The following is a 15169-nucleotide window of genomic DNA, read 5'->3' as shown; positions in this document are numbered from 1 at the left end:
AAGCAGAAGTGACAAATGCATGGCTGCACTGGAATGATCAGTGTGCTTGCTCATTCCTGTGCAGCCACAGCTAACTATGGGTTATTTAACCTACAGTTACCCATTATGCAGAAACCAGGTTATAATCATCACCCAAACACTTTGAAAACAATTCTTTGAAACCTGTAATTCTGACTTTAACTGGAAATTTAGAATATGAAAATACTATTTGCCTTGGAAAGTAATCCATACTTAAAGACTTCAGCTTGGGTGGTTCAGATGTAACAACAAACCGTCTTTCCTTGCACCCTCCCTGAATTCCTCTTTTGCAACTAACCATTACATCCAAACCAGGCATTGTTCCTGCAAACCAGAACTGGAAAATATGATCAAACTGGTTTCAAATTCTGGCTCATAGGAAAGTATGATTTAAACAAACCATTGTTTGTCTAGTTTAAATGTAACAGCAAACTATGGTTTGCCACAAAAGAGGGAGGTAACTGAAACACACAAAGAAGGAGAGAGGAAGAGAGAATTTGTGAGCCCAAGAATTCTTTATGGAATGCAATATGTCTGAACCAATCCTATCCAATCCTACTTCTATTTAGTGGAAAGAAATACTTACACTGAAATCAAAGGTTCACTTACATTAAATTCACTTGTTCAACTAGGCCTACTAGTATATGTACCGCTAAGATACCCATTTCCAAGTAATTTAATAAGCTTACATGCTTTTGAAATGCTTACAATGAATGCGTATGCACAGTGTCTGATTCATTAATGAATGACTTAATTTTATTCCATTGTAAGCCTATTGAAACGTGTAATCACCTTAAGTAGCAAAACGTAAGAGCATGGCCTTGGCTTATATTTATTTTGAAGGATGTTTCACACTTCACTAAGTATTTTATGCTGCCTGTTTGCTGTGTGCCTCCCAGTGAAAAACACTAACTTTAAGCGAGAGGTCAATGTCTGTAATCTTGTGTTGAATATCCAATGGGGAACTGTGGGCTATCATGAGGTTGAATCCAATGTTAGTTCTACTTAGAGAGGCCCACAGAAACGAACTAACAATTCATGACTAACTGAAACCCCATTCATTTCAACGGGCCTACTTTTAGGACTAATGTTGGATGTAACTCATGGATCTCTGATATGTGTCTGCTACATGTACCTGAATATTTGCAGAAACACACATTTTCCTGCAACATAATGCTGTTCATCAAAGATATACTATGGACAAGCAACAAGTTTGTTTGCCCATGCAAGCCTACATCACTGCTAAATAAACTATGCTAAGAATGACCCTGCAGAACCTGTTACATGGTAGTTCCTCAAGACCTTACAAACTTTTGCCATGTGATGGGCAACAGTTTTGCCAGACTTTTAAAGCTAAGAACATTAACCCCATGTACTTTTACAAGGATATACAGTGGTGGCCAAAATTGTGGACACTTTTAGAAATTTTCATGTTTTGCAACTTTGCATGCTTATAGAAAATGTTCTGTTTCACAAAATTCAAATGTTTATATATCACTTGAAAGAGAATTTAATGCTGAATTCAATACAAAAAACAGAACGAAACTATCTGCAGTACAAAAAAAAAGTTATGCTTACTTCAGTCTAAAAACAAACAGGTATGATTGAGTGAAGAAGCGGATTGGAAATGAAAACCCTACTGGCCAATCACAGTCCTTGTTCTAGGGACCAATTACATGGCGGTAGCTGCGATACATCATGTTTTAAGTTAGGGAAAGTCAGTTTTGCGGTTTGTTCTGTAACTGAAGTGCAATTGGAGATTGTGTGAATATTTGAAGTATTTCTCAAATTAAAAGTGTACATACGTACATCATAAATAGAACAATGGCACCAAAGAAAAGAGTTGATTGGACACCCAGGAAAAGAAGCAGGATTGTTGTATTACGTGAATGAGGTCTTTCAATTGATATATAAACATTTGCATTTCGTGAAACAGAACATTTTCTATAAACATGCAAAGTTGCAAAACATGAAAATTTCAAAAAGTGTCCACAATTTTGGCCACCACTGTAGTTTAAAATGAATGCTTTTTGAAGATAATACAGAAGACAGATGTACCCCTGTCAGCAACATGAATTAGCTGACAAATGCAGCAATGGCTATGATTTGTAGAATTCCTTCAAGTCCATATGTAACAAGCAACACAACATTAATAACAACATCTGCTCTGAGGACATATGTTTGCCATGCCAGAAAGTAGACAGAAAGAATTACGCTGCCAGCAGTGATCACAAGACTGATCCCCAGGGGAGCCTCTTCTTCTATCAAATTCCCTTTAGTGCCTAGTGAAAATAAAGATGACAAGCACAGCAGTCACAAGAATCCAAATGCAAAATGAAACAGTAATTCCAGTATATATTGGACAAGCAGTTAAACTAGTCTCTCCCCTCACCTGCTGGGCGTCAGCTGACTGAGTGCTCCACCTCTCCCTAACAGGTACATCTGCAGCCTGCCAGAGGCTGGGAAGGTGGGGTGTGTTTGGCTGGTGGGGGGGAAAGAAGAACAGGGACTGCTGGGGCTTCCCTCTGCAGTCTCTCCCCTCACCTGCTGGGCGTCAGCTGACTGAGTGCTCCACCTCTCCCTAACAGGTACATCTGCAGCCTGCCAGAGGCTGGGAAGGTGGGGTGTGTTTGGCTGGTGGGGGGGAAAGAAGAACAGGGACTGCTGGGGCTTCCCTCTGCAGTCTCTCCCCTCACCTGCTGGGCGTCAGCTGACTGAGTGCTCCACCTCTCCCTAACAGGTACATCTGCAGCCTGCCAGAGGCTGGGAAGGTGGGGTGTGTTTGGCTGGTGGGGGGGAAAGAAGAACAGGGACTGCTGGGGCTTCCCTCTGCAGTCTCTCCCCTCACCTGCTGGGCGTCAGCTGACTGAGTGCTCCACCTCTCCCTAACAGGTACATCTGAAGCCTGCCAGAGGCTGCGCCTCGGCGACGCGCAGAGTGCGGCGCCGAGTGCGCACTTGGCGCCGCACTTTGCGGCGCACATAGGAGATACCATTCTACTGTACCTGCAAGATCTCCAACCAGCCAACCAGCAGCAAATTGTAAAATACATTTTAATTACTTTTTAATATGTGCCTGGGGAGCTCTGGGGGATACGGGGATGCCCACATAACTGTGGTCACGGGTAGGGGGAGGTATGGTGCTAGGGGAGGAACAGGCCAGATGAGGAGAAGAGGGGATAGATTCCTTACAGCTATTCCCTCTTCTGGTTCCTACCCCAACCGGATAGTTCCTGGTGGCCATATCAGCTTGCTCTCGGGTCTGGTGGTGCTGCTGCTGAACGCCAGGTCAGTCCAGAATAAAATCTCCCTCATCCATGATTTGATTGTGGATGAGGGGGCTGACCTGGTATGCATCACTGAGACCTGGGTGGGTGAACTGGGTGGGGTTGCTCTCACCCAGCTCTGCCCTCCTGGGTACTCGGTGCAGCACCAGCATAGACTCGAGGGCCGGGGAGGGGGGGTTGCCGTGGTCTATAGGAATACAATCTCCCTCTCTAGGCTTCCTGTTCAGTCGAGTGCTGGTCTGGAGTGTTTGTACTGTGTGTTGGGTACTCGAGACAGATTAGGGATTCTGCTGGTGTACCGTCCACCCCGCTGCCCAACAGTCTCCCTGCCTGAGCTGACGGAGGTTGTCTCGGACCTGGTGTTGAGGACCCCCAGGATGGTGGTTCTGGGGGATCTCAACTTCCATGCCGAGGCTGCTGTATCCGGAGCGGCTCAGGACTTCATGGCTGCCATGACAACCATGGGGCTGTCTCAACATGTCATCGGCCCAACACATGCAAAGGGACACACACTTGATCTGGTTTTCTCGACTGGACAGGAGGATGGTGATCTGGAAGTGGGGGAACTAACATCTACCCCCTTGTCATGGTCGGATCACTTCCTACTGAGGTTTAGACTCTCGGCGGCCTTTCCCCTCTGCAAGGGTGGGGGGCCTATTAAAATGGTCCGCCCCCGGAGGCTAATGGACTCCGATGGATTCCAGAGGGCTCTGGGGGATTTTCCTGCTGATATGGCCGGTGCTCCTGTCGAAGCCCAGGTCGCTCTGTGGAATGCAGAGATGACTCGGGCGGTTGACACGATCGCGCCCAAGCGTCCTCTCCCTCTGAGCAGAGCCTGGTCAGCTCCTTGGTATACATCTGAGCTGAGGGCGATGAAGCAAGAGGGGAGACGGCTAGAACGCAGGTGGAGGAAAACTCGTGCTGGGTCTGATCGAACACGGGCTAGAGCTCACTATCGAGCCTACTCTGTGGCGGTGAGGGTGGCAAAGAGGCAGTTCTTTTCCACCAGCATTGCGTCTTCTCGGTGTCGTCCGGCGGAGCTTTTCCGAGTGGTTCGTGGCCTGTTACACTCTGGGCCAGGGCGTGAGATAGTTGAACCCTCGGTAGCACGCTGTGACGAGTTTGCACGGCACTTTGAAGATAAAGTCGCTCAGATTCGTCATGAATTGGACACCACACTTAATGCAGCACCACTAGTAGAGGCGTTCAGAGCGCCGTCCGGCTCAGTTTTATTGGATGAGTTTCAGTTATTGAGGCCCGAGGATGTGGACAAGGTGCTTGGCCAAGTCCGGTCGACCACCTGTGTGCTTGACCCTTGCCCCTCGTGGCTCATTACATCAAATAAGGAGGGGATCGCCGGCTGGGTCCAGGAGGTTGTAAATGCCTCCTTGAGAGAGGGAGTGGTGCCGGCCTCTTTAAAAGAGGCGGTAATTAGACCACTCCTGAAGAAGCCTAATCTGGACCCGGAAGATGTTAACAACTACAGGCCGGTGGCTAATATCCCTTTCCTGGGCAAGGTGCTTGAGCGGGTGGTTGCAGGACAACTCCAGGCACTCTTGAATGAAACGGATTATCTAGATCCATTTCAATCGGGTTTCAGGCCTGGTTTTGGAACAGAAACTGCCTTGGTCGCCCTGTGGGATGACCTCTGTCGGGAGAGAGACAGGGGGAGTGCGACCCTGTTGGTTCTCCTGGACCTCTCAGCGGCCTTCGATACCATCGACCATGGTATCCTTCTGGATAGGTTGTCTGAGCTGGGAGTTGGAGGTACTGCGTTGCAGTGGTTCCGCTCCTACTTGGATGGCCGATTCCAGAAGGTGGTGCTGGGGGATTATTGCTCTGTGCCGTGGCTCCTAAGCCATGGGGTTCCGCAGGGCTCTATTTTATCCCCTATGCTGTTTAACATATACATGAAGCCGCTGGGGGAGGTTATCCGGAGATGTGGACTGAGGTGTCATCAATATGCGGATGACACCCAGCTCTACCTTTCCTTTTCATCAAACCCAGGTGAGGCAGTGACTGTTCTGAACCAGTGCCTGGGCACGGTAATGGACTGGATGAGGGCTAACAAACTGAGACTCAATCCAGACAAGACGGAGGTACTGTTAGCGGGTGGTTCATTTGTCCGGCGAGGTGATGTTTGCCCTGTCCTGGACGGGGTTGCACTCTCCCTAAAGGATCGGGTCCGTAGTTTGGGGGTGCTCTTCGATCCAGAACTGTCACTTGAGGCACAGGTGAACTCAGTGGCAAAGAGCACCTTTTATCAGCTTAGGCTGATATACCAACTGCGCCCTTATCTGGACAGTGATAGCCTAGCTACAGTTATCCATGCTCTGATAACCTCTCGTTTGGATTACTGCAATGCGTTATACGTGGGGCTGCCTTTGAAAACGGTCCGGAAGCTTCAGCTGGTACAAAACAGGGCAGCCCGTTTACTAACAGGGACTGGCTGGCGAGATCACATTACGCCAGTCCTTTTACAACTTCATTGGCTGCCAGTCCAGGTCCGGGCCCGATTCAAAGTGCTGGTATTGACATTTAAAGCCCTAAACGGTTTGGGGCCAGGTTATTTGAAGGAACGCCTCCTCCCATATGTACCTACCCGGACCTTAAGATCATCTACAGGGGCCCTTCTCCGTGAGCCCCTGCCAAAGGAAGTGAGGCAGGTGGCTACTAGGAGGAGGGCTTTCTCCGCTGTGGCACCCCGGTTGTGGAATGAGCTCCCCAGAGAGGTCCGCCTGGCGCCTACACTGTACTCCTTTCGTCGCCAGCTGAAGACCTTTTTATTCACTCAGTATTTTAACACTTAATTTTAACTTAAATTTAAATTATACTGTTTTAACTCTGTATTTTAACCTTATATCAATTTTGCTGCGTGGTTTTATCCTGGTTGCGCTTTTTATATTGTATTTTGTATTTGTATTTTTAACTTGTTGGTTGTTTTATGATGATTTTAATTTTTGTGAACCGCCCAGAGAGCTTCGGCTATTGGGCGGTATAAAAATGTAATAAATAAATAAATAAATAAATAAAATAAGGTACCATTTTAATAGACTAAAAATTATTCATGGCAAAAAATACTGGGTAGGATCTAGAGCTTTTATCCTGCTGGTGGGAACATCCCTGAGTGAAGTTCCACTCAAAACGCTCCCACTGGCGGATAAGTGTGGAAGTGCTCTTCATCCATTCCTCCTTTTCTCTAACTGCCATGTGCCACCTCACCCACTGTTCTGGAGGATCCGCTAACTCTCATGGAAAAGAGTTCAAAGCACAACTATTATTGAGTTTCTTTTGAAAGCAAGATAAAGCTCAAAAAGCAAAGGAGATGCCCTGCAGGCTGATGACATCATATAAGGGACCCGCAGACTTCAGTGCGTGACGAATCACAAGCATGCAATAAAAGCTTCATGTAATTAAGCCCAAAATCTTATTCAAAAGCCAGTACAACTAGCTCAATACTAGTTTTTGGTTCCTAACTGAAGAATAAAAGAAAAATGGCACTTACACATAGTCATTATGTTGGTAAAGCCTACCAGAGATAATTAAAGTGATTACTCATGGAAACCATTAGGTTTTCCTTGTGCTTCAACAGCTACCAGATGACCTGCAAGGCAGGTAGAGCAGCTTTAAGTGGCTACTTATCCTGTGTGGAGGCAGGATGGAGCAGAAAGAACCACAGATAGCCCTCCCACAAGCCCAGGTTCAAGTGCTAGAAAAAGGGGTAGAGGTTTCCATTGGCCCTTTGTGCTCCAACCTATTGTAAACTTTAAATACTATGTAGTAGCATATAAGATCAGTCTCTATATCTAAAGATACCAAAGGACAAACTCCTGGTATAAGTGTAACTACAGGAGGCAGCTGTACAAATTATAATAATGTGTAAGTAGTTTCATTAGCCTTTTGTCAAGTACTCTACTCTGAATGTAAGAAAAATGAGAATCTTACTGGATAGCTGCTAGAACTGCACACACTGAAGACTGGCTATGGCCTCTCACACTATAATGGAAGCAGTGACATTAGTGATATTCTTTTTTACAGTGCTTCTGTTGCTCCAGCTGTGTAAAGAAGCCCTGCCATAGCTGGCAAACCAGACCCTGCCCTTTCCATGGTATCTTCCATGGTTTTAACATTCACCTAGACACTATCATCCTTTAAGCTGCAACCTTTTTGCAATCTTACTTCAGAGTAGGTTCCACCAAATTCAAAGGAACTGTCTTCTGAGCACACATGCAAACAGCATTGGGCAGTCAGTCAACCAGTTAAAAGCCTTATTTTAACTAGTGTGAAGAAAAAGTCTAATTTGCACTTTTGCCCGTACAGGTTAATCAGCTACTTTAATGTTTAACATTAAAAGTCTTTAAATACCTTATAACATACTTGGCTTGCTGCTTTGAATCAGCATGTTTTGACACATATCTTTGTAAAGAGATTAATATTTAACAATGATCCCAATGTGCACAATGTGATCCAACTTACCAAAGTATAGTCGGATTGCTTCTAGAATTGCCATAATGAACAGCAATATAAGATCAAGCGTCAAGTAATTATCTGGGTAAGTGAAAACTTGACCTGCCAATGAGCAAAGTATACATAAACACAAACAACAACAACAAAAGACATGTTGCATTAAGTCCACAATTCTCAGTAGAAAAAATCATTCAGATGTGTATTTAAAATGACTTACTTTTATAAATAATCATCAGCAAGGTTGCCAAGAAATAAAACATATAATAAACCCCATTCAAATAGAAAAGAATCTGTAAGGGAACAGATGATAACTGACATATAGTGTAAAGGAAAATGGTTTATAAATAATCACATCATGTTTCTCCTCTTCCTCCATGTTGTACTAGTGCTAGATGATAATACAGCGCTGAAGATTATAAACATTACCCATTAATGCTTATAACATTTAATTAACTGAAGTGAAAGGCGGTGTTATGGCCTATAGCTAAACAAGCATTCTACAATTTCCAGAATTGACAATGGGCCTGAAACTGTAGCATCCATAGAGAAGAATAGAAAGAGCTGTCAGTATACGGTCATTAGAACACCAGAATATAGTGTGGTAGTAGAAACTGGCATGGATCAGGATACCAAAGAGAGTTGAATGTGTATCAATGAAGCAGCAGCCAGAAATGCTGCCACTCGCTACCTCGCTACCGCTTCTGAAATCTCTTCATTGGCTTCCAATTCACTTCAGAATCCAATATAAACTTCTCCTGTTAACCTTCAAAGCTTTTCACGGTCTAGCTCCTTCCTATCTCTCCTCTCTCATCTCACACTATTGCCCCGCTCGTGCTCTTCGCTCCTCTGATGCCATGTTTCTCGCCTGCCCAAGGGCCTCTACTTCCCTTGCTCGGCTTCGTCCATTTTCGTCTGCTGCCCCTTACGCCTGGAACGCTCTTCCAGAACATTTGAGAACTACAAGTTCAACCACAGCTTTTAAAGCTCAACTAAAAACTTTTCTTTTTCCTAAAGCTTTTAAAACTTGATGTTGTGCAGACTTCTACTGTTACTTTCTACTGTTAGTTTTTCCCTACCCTGTGCCTGCTTACCCTTCCCTGTACCTGTTGGCATTCTCTTCCCCTCCTTATTGTTTTACTATGATTTTATTAGATTGTAAGCCTATGCGGCAGGGTCTTGCTATTTACTGTTTTACTCTGTACAGCACCATGTACATTGATGGTGCTATATAAATAAATAAATAAATAAATAAATAAATAATAATAATAATAATAATAATAATAATAATAATAATACCTAGAATGAGTTTCAGCCTAAACCTCCATGTTCCAACATGTAATCCAAGAATGTGGCTTTTGGTTTCATAGAGATGCTTCCAGTGTGGATTTAGTGGTCTGGCCAATTTAACAGTCTTATCAGCAAACAGCTGTTCCAAAGTTAAGTTTTAAAATACTTTTAAGCATAACCTTTCTTAAAAGTTATTATTTTATCTAGAGACATGGTTTGTTTGTGAACATTTGTGATTTTCCCAACCCTGCTCCTAGAATCAGACCCCTCAAGAATCTCCATCTATCCCAGTATTGTCTATAGTACACAGGACAGGCAGCAGCTGTGCAAGATCTCATAAGTCTCTCTCAGCCCTGCGACATGAAATCCTTTTAACTAGAGACTGAACAGGGACCTCATATATGCAAAGTGTGTACCCTACTACCTAGCTACAGGCCGTCCAAGATATTACAATGCAATATAGTTTAGAGGTACGATTTCTAGTGGAACCTGTCAGCATAGAAGGACTTATAAAAGTTTAAAAATCCTCTATAAAACTATTTCTTCAAACCAAAGGTTTTGTTTTACTTGGGTTACTTGAAAGTCTTATAGAAGCTAATATGGTGTTTTTATTTGTGCTGTACTCCACCTCGATCCAGAGGGAAAGGCGGGTAACAAATTATTATTAATTATTATTATTAATTATTATTATTATTATTACATCTTACGGAGAAGTAACAATGGTTTGATTTCAATGTAAAGAAAAAAATAGTTCCCACAGCTTGCAAAGATTTCTGCAGTCCTTTGGCTAACCATGGCCTGAAAAATTATCATTTTATAAATCAGGGCTGCATTCTAGCAAAGGAGACTAGTAATGGAGAGCAAATACTTCCCATGTGGAGGGCTTTGCCATTCCATAACCAACAATGAGAATCCTATGCCCAAATGGGATTCTGTATCTCAGTCCATGTGTACACTCCATCCTAGGCCCAGGTTGGAGGTGAGGAGACAGCTCATTAGCAACGCTTTAAGTGGAGAATGTTGATAATATCATAGGCATCTGATAAATATAGGAGCACCTACTCTTATTCCACCTGGACTTTTGCCATCCCCACAGGCCCATTTACGTCGCTCTGTGGGAAGGGCTCTAGGTGTGAAGAAGAGACCAGATGCCTTCTCCTGTTCCAGCTAGGCCAGCTACCATCAACTGCCCTGTGGAAAGGATCCTGATGACATTGTATATGTTAATATTGTTTATTGTGATTTTACTAATATATTTTGATGTTACTTGTAAGCCACCTTGGAAAGATTTGTATCCTGAAAAACAGGTAATAAATAATTCTAAGAAATAAATAATACCTGAAATATATCTGCACAAACAGAAACATTTGGTAGTTTTGGTCAGACTTCTAAAAAAAAGCAATACTTAAACATGTGAATTTCTGAAAGTGCTCATTACCACCCCTACATACCAATACCCAGCCATTTTTTGGTAAAAATGAAACTAAAGAAGCCACAACCACTTAGGTTAGCAGAGAAATTTGAACATTAATATCTTATCTCATGTAAACGTTGTTTGGTTTTATGTTATTTAATGGACAAAGTCCCTCAATTTCGAGATTAAAGTTGTAATCCAATGCACACTTACCTGGGAGTAAGTCCCATTGAATTCAATGAAACTTACTTCTGAGTAGACATACCTAGGATTTTGCTGTAGACGACATACCGGTAATATGTGGATTCTGACTTGCAGGATGGATGTTAGTATACTGAAAATAAACTGGCTGTTCAAATTCTTCAGAATAAAAGAATGAGGAACAAAAGTGGAAGGACTGTAGTAGTAGAAATATTCGAAGACTCTCTGGAATGTTTTTTGGGGAATTTTTTGCATATTGCGTCATTCATATCTCATGGCTGTGACCTTTATCTAATGCAAAGGGATCATTCTGATCACTTCGTTTCTTAGTTTTCTCGTATATCGACCAATCATCCACTAATCTCCATAATTACTAACATACTGTTCTTCTGCATATCTCCACTAAACTTCACTAAGAATTTAGAAATAAATTCTATAAAATAGTACTTTTGAAACTACTGTTTTATAGAATTTATTTCTAAATAAATATATTTATTTCAATGCAATAAAATAGTACTTTTCAAACTTTCTATCTTTAGGGAGCAATCGCCACACCAGCTTGTCTGCCATGAAATGCTTGTGCACTAGAGTTATATTCTGGGACCTGCTTGATAATCCATATTCCATTCACGCAAGGCTCATGCAAACTGAGAATATGCCCCAGAATACACCTAACACTCCCTGGCAGTTGCACATTGCAGAAGATTGCTAGTAGTGGGCAAGCTGTCATCACAGAAGCTTATCCACCATTACTGGTCTTCTCATTAGTGAAACAACCCAAATAACCTTCCAAGGAATCCTAGGGTTTCCCGGAACACATTTAAAAACTGCCATATATAATTATTTGGGCATCTGAATGAAAGAGAAAGGATACAACAGATGATGTTCTTCCTGTTCATAAGACAAACATAACAATTACTAAAATATATATTTTTGAACCAAAGATTGAAAACATAAGAAAGGCTGAATACATTTTAGAGGAGAAATTACTTCCTTCCAGTCCTTTGGGAAAGTAGCAATTCCATAGAGCAAGCAATCCAAGCTGCGACAATAACCAATTTAAAACATGCACAGTCTGCTTCAAAGCTCTAACACAATTCTGAGAAATTATACCAGTATCATCCTTTGCAGTGATAATATTGTGGTACACAAATCATTTGAAACAAATCCTATGGCCCCTAGATAGAGTCGGGGGTGGGGGGATAGGATAGTTTGGATTCCTGGGTCTGATGTCAGAGTTAGCACTTTGACCTCAGAGCCAGGAATCTTTCCCCCTCTTAGCCGGCACAGACAAAACCATGCTGGCTGCCTCTCCAAAGTCGTAAAGGCCTGTGGGCAGGGAAGGGACTAGAGAGGCTGGCTTATGCCATATCCCCAAGCCTCCCAACTTCCTTCCCTCCTGCTCCGATGCATGCCAGCTGGATGGGTGAAAAAGTCCATCTGGCTAAAATGCAGAGTGGAGAAGTGCAGAGGCAATCCCCATAGGACTGTGCCCTAAGTAACCTTGTGCACATTTTCCTGTTTAGAGCTACAATCCTAAACACAGTACTAAGTAAGTTCTACAGAATACAGTGGAACTTATTTTTAGGTAAAAACACATAGGATTGGGCAATAAGCAGTTAATGGAATATAGCCAAAAGACATTGATCAGACTGAGACATTTTAAAGCAAGATAAAATTAAACTAGGCAGGACAACAAGAATTCAGTGCTTGATATAAGACCTATTCATCACTGACATGCATTTTAGGCTTATATAAATCTCTTCAAGTGTAACCCATTTTCACAAAGCAGTTCTTTACCTCCCTCTAGTGAATGAATCATAGTATCATTTCTAAATTTGCTAATTAATTCATCAAGGTCTGACTTGTTATATCTGGTTGAAACAGAATATATTTTCTCTAGCCCAGCATCTTACAGCATGATAGTGATTTCCATTTTGGAAGAAAATAAATCTCAGTGAATAGCCCTCCATGCATCAATTTCAATTAATGCCACATTATTTTAAGGGGAAAAGATTTGGATATAGCTCTTATTTTTTGAAATGCCACTCGTAATAACTATCAGCTGGTTTATCTAGCTAGCTATCTCCTTTCTCGTTATGGACATTTATCTTTGATAATTATGAGTTCAGAGGGACATTCCTTGCTGATCCAGATCCTGAGAAGATGCAGGTTCTTTATCTTCTGCAGTTACAGAGGATATGGAGGCTGGAAATGATAGAGGGAAAACCTGGGGCAAAGGTGGTCAGGCAGTATGCTGAGGGACAGATCTTTATTCCTCTTACACCAGTCTGAAAGCCTTCTGCACCTCTCTGACTCAGAATATGTAAGATCGTGTACAGTCACAAACTCTCAATATGAGTTATGCCTGTGGTATTTACTGTTTACGGACCTCAAAGCACCGAATATATAGTGAAGCTGCTATATTAACAGCACAATCCCATACATGTCTACTCATAAGTACCACTGTGCTCACTTGAGCTTACAGAAATCTAGGTGTAGGATTGGAGCTTAACAGCAAAAATAAAAGGCAAAGCGTAACTATACAGACACCATCCTTTCCAGAATTTGTCTCTGTCTGCCAGAGCAACAGCCTTAGATTTGTGTGGCTATTCTAATGGCTCTGAAGAGACAAATGAGGAAAAAATCAATGCTAGTACAGAAGCATGTTCCACATACATATCACAGTGCATTCAATTTACTTTAGATTAATTCAAAATAACTATTCTTATTTTTTAAATTGTAACCCTTTCCATTGAGCACAGGATTTCACCCCCTTATTTTATCTTAATAACAACCCCTATGGGGTGGGTTAGGCTGGGAGACAGTGATGGTCCTAAGGTCATCCCGTGGATCAGCAGCATACTTATGAACCTAGGTCTCTTGGGTCTGTCCAGCACTCTGTACACTTACAACAATTTAGCCTTCCAGTAGTTATGTCCCCCCAAAGTCAAAGCCACTTAGAAAATTTGGTTTATTTAACATTACTCTCCATAGGCAACAGTTTATTTCATTACCTATAAAACTTCATACCAAATTAACCAGTTAGTTAGTTTAAAAGATGCATAAGCTACGCCTGCTGAAATCCATATTTTTACACAACTGTTAAAAGATGAAGCAGGAACCATGTCCTCTTTTCCATCTGGAGTAAAATCCCCTTGAACTCTACTATGGAGTAAAATCTCATTGATCTCTGTGTGACTTTGGCTTAATTCTCACTTGAGGTGGTAAACCTGTCTAGGCTGGATGCAGGAGGAGATTCCATGAATGAATGAATGAATGGAGAGAGCCTCATTATTCAGAAAATCCCCTTCACATAGAAAACTAACATCAGGAATAAAGATAGGGTAGAACACAACCCTTTATCCCAGTACCTAGTTTCCTCTCTAGAGAATATGGGGGGCGGGGAGATGAAGGAGGAGCATTCAGTCATGTGAGGCACCTCACTTGCTGCATGAAGTGATAATGACCCCGTTCAGACAATATGCTTATAGCAGGGCCCATCTCTCTCTCTCTCTCTTCAGATGAGCCACTCTGGGAGACTATAATAGTCTGAAAAGTGGAATTAAAATGCAGTAAATAAATATTTATAACCACCTAAGAGCACAATCCTATACTTGTTTAGACAGGAAAAGAAGTCCTACAATTCCCAGCATGCCCCGGCCAGCATGACTGGCTGACGGGATGCTGGGAGTTGTAGGAATGGTTTTCTGTCTAAAGTGAGGTAGGATTGAGCCCTTGGGTTTTCTGCGTAAAAGCACCGCACATCGCACTGGAAAGCTGCAACCCTTTCGCCATTTACTTGGGAGTAAGTTCGATTTAACTCAGCGGAACTTACTTCGGAGTAAAAACACTAAAAGATCAGGCTGTACACGGTGCAACAGGATTTCGTTTCGCGGTTGCCATAGTAACCCGTTCACCCACCCGAGGCCAATGCGGCAACCCCAAAACCGGCCGGCCTCGGAACCGGGATATGGACCAGGACGTAAAAATTAGGGAAGTCGGGCCCGACTCCTCTAAGCCGCCCTACCCCGGCGTAACACCTCGGAATTTGCCGCAACAGCGCCTCAGCGCTCACCTCGCTTGACGGCCGCCATATTCCCTCACGCCCCGCCCCGCCTCAATTCCTCCCCAGCATCCCGACAGTCCTTGCGCAGCCTCGCTCGGCGCTTCGCGAGCCTTAACAAATTGCCGTCCGTTGGTTTTCGCGCTAGGCGGGACCGCACGAGCGACTTCGTTGCTGGTTCCCTCGGAGCTGTTCGGGCTGGTTTGCGAGGGGCGGGATTGTGCAAGCTTTCGTCGCTGTTCGGCCCTTCCCCTAGGTTCGGTCACAGCCGAAAGGACTCGGGCCTCTTCGGCAAGCGCCGGAGGTCGTCGCTTTGAGACGCCATGGGTAACCTAGACCTGTTCGGGCACCTTCGCGAGATTTCGGCCCAGTTCTAGATCGCCTCAAGTGGATTTAGGATTGATCGGAAGAAGTCGGCTCACCTCGGAAA

The 15169-nt window shown here is 43.3% G+C and overlaps 1 protein-coding gene across 1 annotated transcript; it reads right to left on the bottom strand.

The window, feature by feature from the left end:
* Positions 1 to 1705: 1705 nt before the first annotated feature.
* Positions 1706 to 15121, bottom strand: TMEM80 (transmembrane protein 80). The gene is made up of 5 exons (XM_063117092.1): positions 14752 to 15121; positions 11548 to 11564; positions 7989 to 8082; positions 7781 to 7873; positions 1706 to 2300 (listed from the first exon to the last, which is right to left on the bottom strand). The coding sequence occupies exons 1-5, from the start codon at positions 14768 to 14770 to the stop codon at positions 2095 to 2097; spliced, it is 429 nt and encodes a 142-aa protein (XP_062973162.1). The 5' UTR covers positions 14771 to 15121; the 3' UTR covers positions 1706 to 2094.
* Between the last annotated feature and the right edge of the window lie 48 nt (positions 15122 to 15169).

This window comes from Elgaria multicarinata, chromosome 2 (genome assembly GCF_023053635.1).
Source record: "Elgaria multicarinata webbii isolate HBS135686 ecotype San Diego chromosome 2, rElgMul1.1.pri, whole genome shotgun sequence".
Taxonomy (NCBI): Eukaryota; Metazoa; Chordata; class Lepidosauria; order Squamata; family Anguidae; genus Elgaria; species Elgaria multicarinata.
The sequence above is the reverse complement of the archived record's forward strand: the minus strand, read 5'-3'. Positions and strand labels throughout refer to the sequence as shown.